The sequence below is a fragment of the Diceros bicornis genome, chromosome 39 (assembly GCF_020826845.1).
Source record: "Diceros bicornis minor isolate mBicDic1 chromosome 39, mDicBic1.mat.cur, whole genome shotgun sequence".
Lineage (NCBI taxonomy): Eukaryota > Metazoa > Chordata > Mammalia > Perissodactyla > Rhinocerotidae > Diceros > Diceros bicornis.
In genome coordinates this window covers 26162563-26177875 of record NC_080778.1, presented here as the reverse complement: position 1 = coordinate 26177875, position 15313 = coordinate 26162563, and the positions used below count along the sequence as shown (strand labels likewise).

Here is a 15313-nt window from a genome sequence, read left to right as displayed (position 1 = left end):
TGACCAGAGGTGCCAACAGTCAGCCAGCGTTAAAATGACTAAACAGGGTTCAATTTACAATATACAGACAATATGGATGCTACTTCTAAAAGTTTTTGAAATTTAATTTTACTATATATTAAGCTTCATCAGTTGAGAAAAAAGTAAATCTATTCCAGCTGCTTAGAAATTAACCTAATTTAATACAATTCAAGGAAAACGTGGTGGGAGTTTTGGGGTGAATAAGTAATATTGTGACTGTATAATAAAAATTTTGGATTAAAATCAAAGATTAAATTTATTCTCTTTTTGCGAAACAGTGTTTCTCAAGCCTTTAGAGAATATTCAGATTTTTATGACCAAAAAACCCTCGTTTGATTATGTTCCCAAAGTTTTATTATATATTTTGTTCCCCAATTTTAAACTTTGAAAACCTTGGACTGAGTAATTCATTTCAAAGTATATTTATAAAAACAATCAAAAGGATTAACATAAAATACTCTTCACCACTCATTTTTACTAAGGTAGAGGGAGGTCATAGAAAATTCTCATTTAACCCGGGGTAATGCAGATTACAGACTAAAAGAGTCATTCTTTTAGATAACCATTACCTTGAAATTTGGGGTCTTGAAAATGTGAAGAAAATGGAATAAGGGTAGAAAAAAATACAAATAAAACTATAAAGGAAAAGAAATATTTCAAAACTTAGGAGTATAAAACTGTACTATTCACAGCATAAATTGAACCCTGCTTTATTTTAAAATAAAGCAAAAATAAAAATTAATAGAACAATTCACACTGTAAGTCAGAGGAAGAACTGCAACCCCAATTTAACTGATTTTTAACAATTATTGCCCCAATGAGTTTAGAAGAAACACAGCCCAAGAGATTATTGCTTAGCATAGGAATAACAAATTAATATATACAAAATGCAATGCATTAGATAATTTTCTGGTGTTGCGTTAGCATTGCATATAGCAAGGATTAGAAACAAAATAGAAATTTCTATTTCCTACCTATATCACTGGCTACCATCTTGGAAAACTTTCTGCTTTTGGTCTTCACTGAAAATAATATTTTGATATAAAATGTCAAAATCTATTCAAAGTAAACTAAATTAATTAAACATAATTAAAAGAAAATACTTTAAAATAAAGATACTATACCCTTTTCTATAAAATTATTCATTTTTTGTTCATCATCTGAATTGTGTGGTGATGAAGAACCTACACAAATAAAGACAACGGAAGGAACAGGCACAGTCAGTCACAAACACGGAGTGGTCACAGGGAAAAGTGCAAACAAAATAATCTGGTAACCTCTACAACAAGTTCCCACATTACTGGCCACAAGGAAACGTCATGGATATAGTTAATAACAATTCTTATAATATGACAGTAAGAATAGCAATCAGTAGTGCATTATCTTTCGTGGTAAACCAATCCCTAGTATATATAAATATCAACTCTACTTGGTAATAATTTTCCCATAAGTTACAACCATTTGGCAAAATCTTGGTGTATATTATACGTTAGAAAACAGATAAAAGAAAAACATAAGTAGCAGTTAATTAACTGTTTCCGAAAGGAAAGGTGAAAATTCCTGATATTAGTTAACTGAATAAGTTTATCTAGTAGAACTAAGAATCCTGTACAAGTACTATGCTTGCAAAATTCATCTTAGAGTTAGCTTTCTAGATACAAACTTCTAAAATCATATATAAATTCTACTATTACCATAGATATCTTTAAAACACTGAGATAATACTTACACAATTTTAGATAGGTTCAAATACATATTTACTCAAATTTAATAAGGTAAGAAATATTTAATTTTAGTTTGGCTGTGACTTCCAATAAGTTTAATATTTTTATAATTAAGATTTTTATTTGTCCTTTTTCCTTAAAAATGGTGTTTCTAATTTTTCACAGTATGTCTTTTAATTCCTGACATAAAACTTGTACTATAAATGCAATCCTAAGTAGTATTCTAGTTGACAACTTATATTAGAATCAAACTATTCTTTACAGTACATTGCAAATGATATCTCATCAGTTAAATTTTTCACAATCTCCCCAGCTATAAATCAATTCCCCTCCTTTGAATTCCCATAACACTTCATCCATCACTTCTCTTATGATGTTATTCACTCAATTCCGTATATTTTAGTTTACACATATCTGGCCTTTCCCACTGGACTGAACTTCTGAAAAGCTGGCCCCAAGTGATCCATCTTTGCATCTGTCTGCACTCAGTGGAGTGCTCTGCCTGCAGAAATCTCTAAGTAAACACGTGCTGAATGAACAAAGCTTTTCTGCTAGAAGCAAAGACCTAGAACACAACTGGAAGTAAATAAAAAGGTTTTTCTGTGCTTTTTTCTTTTTTATCCCAGTGAAAGTGTGAACCTTAATAAATAAGGTCAAAATGTGACCTCCCCTTCCCTTACAAAATCGTACTTTTTATCTTTGGCCAGGTGGAAAATATCCTTGTAGTCTTTATCAGACCAAGTAAAACCTGCCAACATTGGCAGGATCCAATCACTTCTATAACAGTCTGAAAAAATCACTCTTTAAAAAACCACGTTATTTTTGCTAAATAGCATTTATAGATCCTCATAAATCCTATATCAAAAAATATCACATAAGTAACACTGAGATCAGTAACATTTCCAGAAATAAAAATAAGTATACTTGTTTTTCATATAAATATAACTCACATTTAAAGGAGATAATGGTTATAAGATGTTATATATATTTCAAAATATCACTGTCATCTCTGATACTAAATAGCCACATGAATGTACAAAAATTTATTAATGTTTTATTTGATAAATTTCATATTAAAGGAATAGCAAGATGAGATATCTAAACATGAACATAAAATTATAAAAACTGTTTAGTATTTCCAACATAAAAATAGGCAACATAAGCTGTAAAAGTAAATAAAACAAGCAGATTTATTTTTCCCCTAACTGAAAATGCCTACCACCGATTGTTGTAACTTCTGCGAGGGTTCATGAAAAAGTTCCAAAAATGTTTTCACCATATCCTACTTGAATATATTTACCAAATTACTTGACTAAATAAACAGAGAAAATATCTACAGCGTTTTGTTTTTTCTAGGGTATACGGCAACTCCTGAAAGGCATCATTTATAAAGAGGTCTGTGTCGCCCTGGGTTTTCTTCATTTTGAAATAAACTAACAAATGTTTTTATTTTAACGTATATATACACATATACACAAATATTTTTTTTGGATGCAGTACTAAAAGAAAATTCCAACATTACTAAAGTGTTCAGTGAAGCAATCTGAGTTCTTTGAAATAAAGATCAAATGGAGATGGCAGAAGTAATTTTCCGTTAATTCAGGATGGGAGAAGTAATTTTCTATTTCAGACAGACTGTTGGTTTATTTAAAAGTAAATGGAAATGGCAGATGACATCCATTACCTGGATTTTCTCAGGATAATTTTTGAATAGAGCTTTGATACTGATTAGCTAGTGTTTCTTGATTATGGGATTTAAAAGCTTTTCAAAAAAGTTTCTCTTCATCTATATGTATTACTTTGAGTAAATACATTAGTTTTGATAAAGGGCATGTGGCTACTTTTCATTTCTGAAATAGTGGTCCTCCTCTTAGTATATATGAGGAACTCAGTGGAACTTCCAACCACTTTTAGACACTTCTTCTTCTCTTATAAATACAAACATTGTTTTCTATTAACTATGTAGGTTTTAATAATCTATATTGTATCATTTACCTATTTATTTACTCCTCACCACACTGCAGAAAGTATTCGAGTAATTTAACTACTACTTTCCATGGTTTTAATAACATGATCCCCCTGTGGTTCTTCTGATTCACCTCAAACTCACCCCATTCATTTTTCTTTTTTGACCATCCTAAATTAGTAGAATTTGCATGTGTTGGTGAGAGGAATAATAATAAATTATTCCTTTATTTGCTTATTAGAATGCTAACAAGAATGAAGGAAAAGAAGTTACAAGTGTGCAAAGAGTAAGACAACTGGCCCACGATGGGTAGCAAAAATTACTATTAACTACTTAAAAATGGACAAGCAGCGAAAAGCACAAGCCATGAAAATATAGCGTCACAAAGCAGTTAGCTTTCTAGAATTTTATTCCGGTTTCTATCGCACTTCTTAGTTCTTATGCATGACGGACAGCTATCTCCTGCCATGTGAAACATGTTTCAGGCACAACTACTATCTACTAAAGTTTGATTTGCTTTTTGTAAAAGCAGTCTTTGTCTTATCACGCAGAATGGATATAATTCTTCAGAGAATTCTTACAGCCTTCAGAGCACAATCAAAGACTAACCTAAAACTAAGAGTTTTATATCTAAAGATAAGACTTTGTGACTTATCAGTGATTTTTGAGGTCACAATTTTTACTCTGCATTTCAAACTGACTGAGAAAGACACAATAAAATACGTAGTGTCATATACATTTCTGCATATTAAAACTATATTATCTTTTCACATGGACCAAAGAGCGCAATATACTCGAAAATGCTGAACAATGTTGGAGTTTCTCTGGACTGAAAAAGAGAGAATTTGGAGGGTTTTTACCTTTATGTACTTTTTGTATTTATATACTTAGATTTATATAGACTTATATCCTTATCTACAATTACCTCTTGTTAGGTTATTCCAAAATTGCTAGATGTATACACCTGTTGAAAGTTTGGCTTAGGATAAAAAGGAGTGTTAATTTTTGGGGGCTGAATCTTATTAAAACACTTTTGATGGTCATTTAATATATTAAAAGATAATATATTACACGTCCAAATTATCCAATTTGGCTTATAGCCTTAACACACTGACAACTGCATTCGCAGGGCCTTTAGGAAAGTGAGAAGATGAGAACAGTATTGTATGCAGTTGGAGGAAGAACAGCAATAATTAAAAGATATTATAATTCTAAATTCAGAAATAACTCTAGTCCTGTGAGATGGGAAATACAATTACTTGCTCCATATTATTATTCAAACTTTATTCTACCAATGTTCAGACTTAATATTAGGTGTTGATCATGTGAGTGACTCCCATGGCTCCATGTTTTATTAGTTTAATGAATGAATTTAAATATGAAATTTAAAGATTAAAAAAAGCAGAAGGTGGATATATTTTAAGAAAGAAATGATTACCTTGCGCAATATCAGGAAAACGCAATTAAAAAAAAAAAAAAATCACAAAAGCCTTTACAGTCCTAGATCTAACAAAATGCTAAACTGAAATATGAGGGAGTAAAGTAAAATGCGCTTCTCAATATTTCCCATTCTTAAAATTATTTCTGATGTAGTAGATCCAGCTACGGAAGGATCAAAGTCTGTCTAACAATAGTGTTCCTTTATGCTCAGATCAGTCTTTCCAGTAGAAAGCTGATGAAAATTCCCAGCAAGAATGATTTAATAAATATGGCATTTAAAATTATAAAGTCAACATTTTATTAAAAGATGAGCAAAATTTCAATCCACCAAAAAAAAAAAATATGATAAACTCAGGATCCTCTTAATTTTAACGGGGCTCAAAAGATATAAAAGTAATATTCCTCTGAAATATTAATGTATATACATAGGTCACATAAGGACTTATACATGGACCAAAAAGGCAACTGCTTTAATATAGCTATAAAATGACAACAGATATTACTTTGCTCAAAAACACATGTAACTAGTCTACAATTATGCCAATTGTCTACAGTCACTATTAGGCTGTGTTAAAAATCGTTCATAACATTTACATGGACAGTACACAAGGATGAGAGCACTGTTCCACCAGATGATGCCAGGCACGCCTACGGCAGATAAGTAAACCATTTGATCCAATGGTAAGGAGTGAAATATATTTTCCCCAAAAACGTGTAAACTTTAGAAAGGCAGGTAAACAGTTATATGACTCCACAGGTAACAGCCGTGGATTTCTTTTCATTTAAAATGAGAATGCAAAGAATATAGTCATGATTTTAAGACTAAATATGTGACACAAAAGTGCCTTGTAGGTGTATTTTAAATGTTCACCTATAAAAAGGAATATTGATATGCTATATTGGTTTTTGTAGCACTATAATTATTAATGAAATAAAAAAACACATTACCAGAAGTCGGCGATTTGCAGCGATCCTCTGGGACGACAGTCCCTTCACTAATATCGCACAGTCCCGCTGAAAAACAAAACCAAAAACCAAGTCAGGTCACGAGTTTATTTATGTGCAGTTTTACCTCCTACCTACGCCTGTCCATTTAAAAAGACCGAGCAGATTGACAGGCTGTGCTGGCAGCGGTACTGTGCTCCTCAGTTCTGAGACAGGAACATGGGAGCACTGCAATAGTAAAATACCGCCAACAATCCAGCAGTCATCAGTTAAATAAGAAACAGAATTTCCAAAAGAGATACTTTGCTATTCTTCAAGGACATTAAACATAATGCAGGACTTTGTTTAAAATCAGTAATTTGAAGGCGTAAGACATACTTCTTATTGGATTTTTCTTGAGGGAGAATAAATACCTGGTAATAAATTTGGTGATTTTTACATCATAGGGACCCTCAAGTCAAACCTCAAAGTGGTTTCCCCTAAGTATGTCGCAAACACCTTTCTTAAATATTCTTGAATAATAATTAAGTAAATATTTTATACCTCCAAGTTTGGAATATTTTAAATATTGTACATTACTTACCTTGTAGGGCTATACCTCTTAAAAACTATTACCTTTACATCTTTTAAAGAGCGCTCAAGAAATACTTTCTTTTCACAGATACATATGAAATATATAAAACTAATCTATCTTAAAAGATGGTCTAAATTCTCAGGAGAAACCATAGCAAGGTCTTATGCTCTAGACAAGAACTAAAAGACATGGCAAAACGTAAAGTAAACAACTAAGATGGATATTAATTTGCTTGATTGAAATGAAAAGAATCCCTGCAAATTCTTTAAAAATTACAAATAAACACACATCAAGAGTTTGGGATAGCTGGGCAACAGACAGGGGCTGTGTGTCTAGGCTTCAGAAGAAGTTAAGTACCATATCAATATATGTGCACATACGACCAGTATCTGCTTCTCCACATTTTTGCTCAAAGACATGATGTCACAATCTCTACACTCACTAAGAAAGCTTTCACAGTAACATTTTCAGAGAACACTGAGTACCGAATTGGTTTATAAGAAGTGTTTTCTATTTTGAACTATAAATTATTTGTCTTCATTGGGTAGGAAGTTTTTGAATAAGTAGTTTTTTTTTTTTTCTTTTTAACTTGCATCAAACTAATGGTTCTAGGAAAAAAAAAACTAGTTTTTATAGTTCTAAGATGATAGATGTAATTATAGGTATGCATTTGATCTTCGACAAAATTTACGTATTTATATAAATGAACTTTTTCTTGATAGGACACTAAGACAGCAGGTTCTTAAATAGTAGTGATATATGAAAACAACCTAAGTGTCCATCGATGGATGCATAGACAAAGAAAATGCAGTATATACATAAAATGGAAGATTATTCAACCATTAAAAAGAATGAAATTTTGCTATTTGCAACAACAAGGATGGACCTCAATGGGATTATGCTAAATGAAATAAGTCAGAGAAAGACAAATACTATATGATCTCACTTTTGTGAACTCTAAAACCAAAAAGCAAAAAAAAAAGAAAAACCCCACAAAACTCAAGCTCATAGATACAGAGAACAGATGGTGGTTGCCAGAGGTGAGAGAAATGGGTGAAGGTGGTTAAAAGGTATAAACTTCCAGTTATAAAATAAATAAGTTCTGGGGATGTAATATACAGCATGCTGACTATAGTTAATACTGTATTGCATATTCGAAAGTTGCTAAGAGAGTGCATCTTTTTTTTTTTAACAGTTTTATTTATTTATTTATTTATTTGTGAGGAAGATCAGCCCTGAGCTAACATCCATGCTAATCCTCCTCTTTTTGCTGAGGAAGACCGGCTCTGAGCTAACGTCTATTGCCAATCCTCCTTCTTTTTTTCCCCCCCAAAGCCTCAGTAGATAGTTGTATGTCATAGCTGCACATCCTTCTAGTTGCTGTATATGGGACGCGGCCTCAGCATGGCCGGACAAGCGGTGCGTCGGTGCGCACCTGGGATCTGAACCCCGGCCGCCAGTAGCGGAGCGCACACACTTAACCACTAAGCCACAGGGCCAGCCCGAGAGTGGATCTTAAAAGTTCTCATCACAAGAAAAGAAAATTTCTTGTATCTAGGTGAGATGGATGTTAACTAGACTTACTGTGGTGATCGTTTTGCAATGTATACAAATATCGAATCATAATACTGCACACTGAAACTAATATAATGTTAAAAATCAATTACACCTCAATAAAAACTAAATAGTAGTGATAATATATTCCAGTATTACAATGAGCCAAGTACTGAATAAAAATAACCGACTTTGAAATTTTAAGCCTTTGGTATTTTGTGAACTGCTACTAAACACTATAGGAACGTACTATGTGATATAATTTCCATTCTTAAAATGGTCTAGGAGGAAACATTTAGGAAGCTAAATCGAAAAATGTGATAGAGATGGTTTAATTTAGATATTAAATTACTGAATGAGCTATAAACCGCTTCACGGCCTTCCATCTGACTCTGGGTGAAAGCCCAAGTCCGACTCTCCATGACTGGCTGATGGACATGATCCTCCAGTACAGACTGTGGTGCAGACCAGGTGACTGTGGTGTAGACCAGGTGACTGTGGTGTAGACCAGAGGACTGTGGTACATCCCCTTACCTCTCCAACTTTATTTCCTCTCTTGCACCTCTCTTACTTCCCCACCTCCCTCCCTCTGTCTATCCAGCCACACGTGCTCCTCACCGTATCTTGGACTCACCAAGCACACTGCTTCAGAGCCACTCTGCTTGCTGCCCTCTGTCTGAAATGTTCTCTTCACAGGCATCCTCGTGGATAACACCTCTCTCGCTTCCCTTAAATCTTTACTCAAAAGCCACCTGGATACTCTTTTTAAAATTCAACACCCTGTCACTGATATTTCAAATTCCCCCTTGTTTAATTATTTTTCCCTTTAGCACTATTATGCAACTCACTATGTATTACTTATCTTTTTAAGTATCTGTCTTTTCCAGTAGAATGTGAGCTCCACGAGGACAGAGATTTTTTTGCCTGTTTTATTACCCATAACAGTGCACAGCACAAGGCGGGTGCTCAGTCTGTGTGGAATAACTGAATGGATACACATGAAAGAATTTCATGGCATGTAGTCTATCTTCTCTGTTACTGCCCGATTCCCTTCAACAAACATCCCAGCAATACAGTTATCTAGGCTTGCCCATCCAATTAGCTGGCTGGTAATACCCAACATTTATGAAGTGCTCATTACATGCCGGATCTGTTCTAAGTAATTGACTCATTTAACCCTCACCGCAGCTAGGGAGGTAGACAGCGCTATCCTCATTTTATGAAAGAAGAAACTGAAGCACTGAGTGTTTTAGGTATCTTATTCAGTGACAAATACCTCATTACTTCTAGAGACAGTCAACTTATTGTCATCGTCAGAGAGATTTTACTGGTAGAAAGCTGTTGTGCACATTTGGGTCAAAATTTGTTTTCTCTATGAGCTGCTTTCAAAATGAGGAGGAAATATAACATAAATGGGCAATTTAAAGTCTTCTATACTTCTCACATCAGTATCTTCAGCAGGTATGTCACATTACTGGCACACATTAAGTGTGGTCTCTAGTAACAGAAGAACCGCTGAGTGCCAAGGACGTTCCACCCACAAGATGAGGTGCATGACATCTGCTGCCATCTCACTTAATGATCACACTAACTTTATGAGGGATACTCACCCCCCCTTTAGAGATGAGGACTCTGAGCCTCAGGAGTATCTTCTTTAATATCACACACATAAAAGGAAGGCTCAGATTTAATTCAGATCAGCCTAAACTAACAACAAAACCCCCAAGTATGTTCACGTGAACTAGTCTTGAGCCAGTTTTCTGTTCTGTGTGTATATAATCAATCTTTATAACCTAAACACAGGACTTAACATTTACCGCTGATAAACTTCATTTCCTAGGTTTAAGTAGACGATTTCTACCTACAACTATCCTTATGGGTCTGTGCCATCAAAAGTAGTAGTTACCCTTTAAATAAAGACAGGAAGCACACCTTCTCTTTCAAATGTCTACACAGGAAGCTTAATTTGCTACTTAAAATGTTCAGCAAAACATAATCATGTTATTCAACACAATACATCCAGTAACGTACACTACATCACAGTTACTATCAGGCCACAAACTGCCCCACTAGGTACCACGGTTTAATCCAGGAGTTGGCAAACGTTCTCTGTGAAGGTCCAGACTGGTTTTTGGAGCCAATGTCACAACTGCTCAGCTCTAATGTTGCAGCACAAAAGCAGCCATAGATAACAGCTAAGCAAATAAGCGTGGCGCTGTGCTCATAAATCCCTATTTGCAAAAACAGGCAGTGGGCCAGATGTGGCCCCGCAGACAGGGTTTGCTGACTGCTGGTTTAATCAACCTTGCAATCGTTCAACTGAACTAGGTATTTAAGTCACTTCCTCCTGTCTGGTTTACAAAAGTATCAAAGCATTCTTTACCAAATACCTGATTAACTTCAGGAAACATTATGTCAACAGGCTGCCATGAGCCATCAATGTAGTTACCAGGTTAAAAGGTAACATTGACTTTGGCACGACTTACTTTTAGTGAACTCCTGCTGACTTCTACTGATATCTCTATTTTCAATACGCACACAAGGCATCAGCTACTTAGCAAATCATCCTAGAATTTTGACTGATTTTACATCAAATTTACTGATTTGTAAAATATTTGACCTTCATCAACTGGGGGTACCATTTAGAAATTCTCTTGAAATCTTTTTATTATTGCGTGGTCTGCCTTATTTACATAACGTAGCTTAGACTTTAATTTCTCTTTATTACTTTTCATACTTTCTAGAGAGAAAAATCATTCTTCTTAATGGAGAGCTGAGAAACAAAGCTATTTAGTTCGACATTCTGTGTTTCAACTATCATTTCAAATCATCCCTCAAGTGGGGTGCTAATCCCTCCTTAACTATATTTTCATTGTAACCCAACATTTTGCCGTATTTCTCATTTTTTAGAAATCAGCCTTAATTCAACATAGTACTTACTGATCTATGCAACATTTTTATCCATCCTTGATTGTATCCCTTATTTCTTATATAGTATCTTTTGTTTCTTATAATAATCTTTCTCTCTCTCACACACACACACACACACACACACACACAGACATTTCAACTAGCACTCCTGGGCTCCATAGCTATTTCTCTTTTCTATCTTATTGAGCATATTGAAGACTTGAAAGTAATTGCAACTATATAATCAAAAACTTCATTTTTAGAGCCTTCTCTCCTTAACTTTTGAAAATGTGTTTCTTAAAGTCTAGGTACAACTTTACACCTCTAATGTCCTTCTCAAAATTATCAACTTCCAAGACTAAGCAAGCACTTTTCCTCACGTATCCACCACTTTCACATCACTCATTAGATCTTATTTGGGATTTAGAATTATACTCAGAATAGAAATTTCCCTTTTGTGTCCTTCACTGAGTGAAAAAGTGGCCAGCAAAACAAGACATATTAACACGTTTCACTTTTAGTAGAATTAAGACTTTTAGCAAATACCTAGGTAGTTGAAATACTTCATCACTACTTATTTCCCTGACAGTTTCCTAATTTTTATTACAACAACACTGTACATAGTCTCAATAGTTCAATTGTATACAGCTATAAAACTTTTTTTTTTTTTTGTGAGGAGATCAGCCCTGTGCTAACATCCGCCAATCCTCCTCTTTTTTTTGCTGAGGAAGACTGGCCCTGGGCTAACATCTGTGCCCATCTTCCTCCACTTTATATGGGACGCCGCCACAGCATGGCTTGCCAAAGCAGTGCGTCGGTGTGCACCCGGGATCCGAGCCAGCGAACCCTGGGGCCCCCGCAGTGGAGCGCGCGCACCCAACCGCTTGCACTACCAGGCCGGCCCCACAGCTATAAAACTTTTAAACTTAAAAAGTAATGTTTTACCTTATAAAATAATTTCATGAGTGACATCTTATTCTTTATGAAAATAGATTAGTATCTATTTGTAGCAAAAAAAATTTCTCCATTAAAACTGATCTATTAAAAAAGATAGAAGAACAATTTGATGGCATTTTGTCTACACTTCAAGAACATATTATAAAATATACACTTTGCCAAGAATACAATTATTATTATTTTTTTTGCTGAGGAAGATTAGCCCTGAGCTAACATCTGTGCCAATCTTCCTCTACTTTATATGTGGGTTACCGCCGCAGTGTGGCTGACAAGTGGTGTAGGTCTGTGTCCAGGATCCAAATTCGCAAACCTGGGCTGCCAAAGTGGAACGTGCTGAACTCAACCACTACACCACGGGGCCAGCCCCAAGAATATAATTTTTTATCTCAATGCAGTTAAAGAATTTTAGTACCAATTATCCCATATTTAATTTCATTTGAAATATAAACAATTATATTTTATAATTAAGGCATAAATATTCTTAAGATGTTAAAGCATATTTTAAAATAATTTTCTTTTAATTTTTATTTAAAACATGATTCTAAATATTGTTAAAGTGAGCATAACATCCATAAGTAAATACCTTAAATTGATAAAGAAAAACTCAAATAGTCCCCCTGTGCCTAAACATCTAACTCAACACAAATGAAGTAAATAATAATATGAATAATATTATGGGTTTACTACTAGAATAAAGTAAGAAGCAGTGAAATTTAAGAAAAAGATATTTTTAAAATCATATGGTAAAATTGATCTCTATCCCTGGATAAATTTAGCTATTTAATTTCTAGCAATTTTATGTAAACTATGATGAGATATCAAGGAGAAAAGAAGTTAATTTTAGGAGTAATAAAATTTACCACAGGTTAGTTGTAAAATTGTTAAAAGTACTTCTTTCCCCCCAAAAACTTCTTCTCTATCATGACAAGGCTCTAACTTTCTTACAGTCAATATTTAGTTTCTCTGCTTTATAAAGAAATTGGATTGGACTACAAATATTTCAACAGCTGTTTTCATATACTATGAAATGAATTTAAGTAATGAGTACATTATTTTAGATATAGAATGTTTTAATAAGCTCTTTTAAAAATAAAGGAGGAAAAAAAACAATGATTTTACAGACAAAAAACAAACATGGCATGACTTTACTGACATGGAACTTACTTAGAAAAGAAGAACGGAGATGCTTCACAGATTCAGAATACAAGCTAGAGAGGCCACACATGCAAGAAGTTACAATCAGCATGCCTCAGCGCAGCAACGAAAAGGGGCAGGAAAAAAGGAGACAAAGATACTAGAATGGTATGGTTGGGACAAGAATTTCTGCTGAAGATAACAGAGGACAAAATGGTCACACACACAAACAAAAATGGAAAATAAAAAATTCAACTCTCTAGCCAAAGTGACAGTAAGGGCTACCTCCCGTCCCCTCTTTTTCCTTCTCCCCTGAATTGTGATACAGGTCGCATGAGCAGGTACTGTCCTGAGAGCAATGGAGAAATGAATCTCAGAGAATTTTAATTCAAGGGGACTGAGTTAGCAGCTACAGACTGGAGCGCCCCAGTGTCCCACTGCACACTGACGTTCTGCAAACGGACTGAGTCTGCCCACAGGGTTCCCCTCAACCCTTGGTCTAGCTGGGCAGGTCTTGGGGACACTGGAGCCTGCAGGCCAGCTACTGCTGCATTAACACACCCCTGTGTGCCAGAGACCCAATGCCATCAGGTTAACAAAAAAAGGTGAGGAGTACTGGTATAGGCGGCTAACTATACATGGGTTCCACGAGGCATCAGTATTAAAACATTTAAAATTAAGACTAATTACCTAGCCAACACAAAAGAATGCTAGAGAGAGAATTCTTAATGGATCCGGGTTCGCACTGAATCAAGGCTAGCTGAGAACACTATATTTTTACAGAATTCAAATTCACTTTTGAATCTACTTTTTTTTTTCACATGGGAAATGATTCCTTTGAATTAAATAGTTGAAACAATGAATTGTTGGTCTCACGATACCAAACACTAAAAAGGGCAAAACTTTGAAACTAACTTTTGTTCTGTAATAATGAGAAAGAATTTTCCTGTCATTATAATTTAGCTCAAGAAGTCTGACACTACAGTTCTTTCCCAATGTTAAATAATCCTAACAAGTTAAAAACAAAAGCAAAAATCTAATCACAATACAAGACAAAAAAGAAGCCTCAAACCTTTTACTAGTTTTTGACAGTTTATACAGACAAGCTATTTACCTAACTGAAGTACTTACATTCACAGAAGTAACCTCAGCATTTACAAAAATCCTAAAACTCGGGATTTTTTCCTTTTTACCTCCTGAAGGTTGCCGAGATTTACGAGGAGACCGAGGTTCCCTCCGATAGGGATCACTGGAGCCATATAATTCAATAGTGCCCAGGTTGAGGAGGACTGCTTTCTGGAGGTAGTCAACCATCGCAATGCCGTTACAATTGCCAAAAACTACCCTAGAAATAGGAAAACAGCAAACATTTTATCATAAATAAAGAACTACAAGAAAATGTATTGTACTCTCTAAGACTGAAAAAGAAGCATGATGGTCTTTCAGAAAATTCCTCTGAAACAAAAGATGATCACAGACGTTCACAGACATGGAAATACAGGTTACACACGCCTTCTCATGGAACTCTGTAGATCTTGTGCAGATATTAAAGATTACAAATCAATATCATCATAAAATATTTGGCACAGGAGTTGAAACGATCAGAGACATAAATCCCCATGCTAGGCAACGTGACAACTATTTTTCTGACTTAGGGGCATTTTGAGCTCCTCAGGGCAAGTCATTCCCTTCCACCAGGGAAACAGAGGATTCTATCTTTGGGAAAGTTTGGGTAATCCCTACAGTCAAGAATAACAAGGAGAATGTGACACCCTCACCGAGGCTGAACACACAGGGACGAACTCTCTTAGATGGAATAAATAGCACTTCTCTCTACAAAATGAAGTTCTAAAGCCTATGACCTTATTTGGACAAAAACATTAACTAAATTCCTATGTAAACCTGAAAAAAAAAAGAATAAACAGTAGAAGGCCTAAATCTTGGAGGCCTCCCTTTGGAGTATTCCAAATACCTTCTCAATTAGGAATCAGGAACTACAAACCAAGCAACTATGAATAAAGGAATTTTATTCTTTTTAGATCTCTTAAGCCAGGAGTTGAAAACTGAAACGTACAGAGGGGCTAGGTA

At 34.7% G+C, this 15313-nt stretch overlaps 1 protein-coding gene across 5 annotated transcripts in view; it reads right to left on the bottom strand.

The window, feature by feature from the left end:
- STXBP5 (syntaxin binding protein 5) overlaps nt 1-15313 on the bottom strand; it is a 168538-nt gene that overhangs the window by 43601 nt on the left and 109624 nt on the right. For 3 of the 5 annotated variants that reach the window (XM_058534243.1, XM_058534244.1, XM_058534239.1), the window contains exons 18-21: nt 14419-14570; nt 6100-6165; nt 1146-1205; nt 996-1043 (exon numbers count right to left, since the gene is read on the bottom strand). In XM_058534243.1, coding sequence (XP_058390226.1) covers nt 996-1043; nt 1146-1205; nt 6100-6165; nt 14419-14570 — 326 coding nt within the window. The remainder of the gene's footprint in view (nt 1-995; nt 1044-1145; nt 1206-6099; nt 6166-14418; nt 14571-15313) is intronic. The other 2 variants (XM_058534240.1, XM_058534241.1) reach the window with 2 other exon arrangements.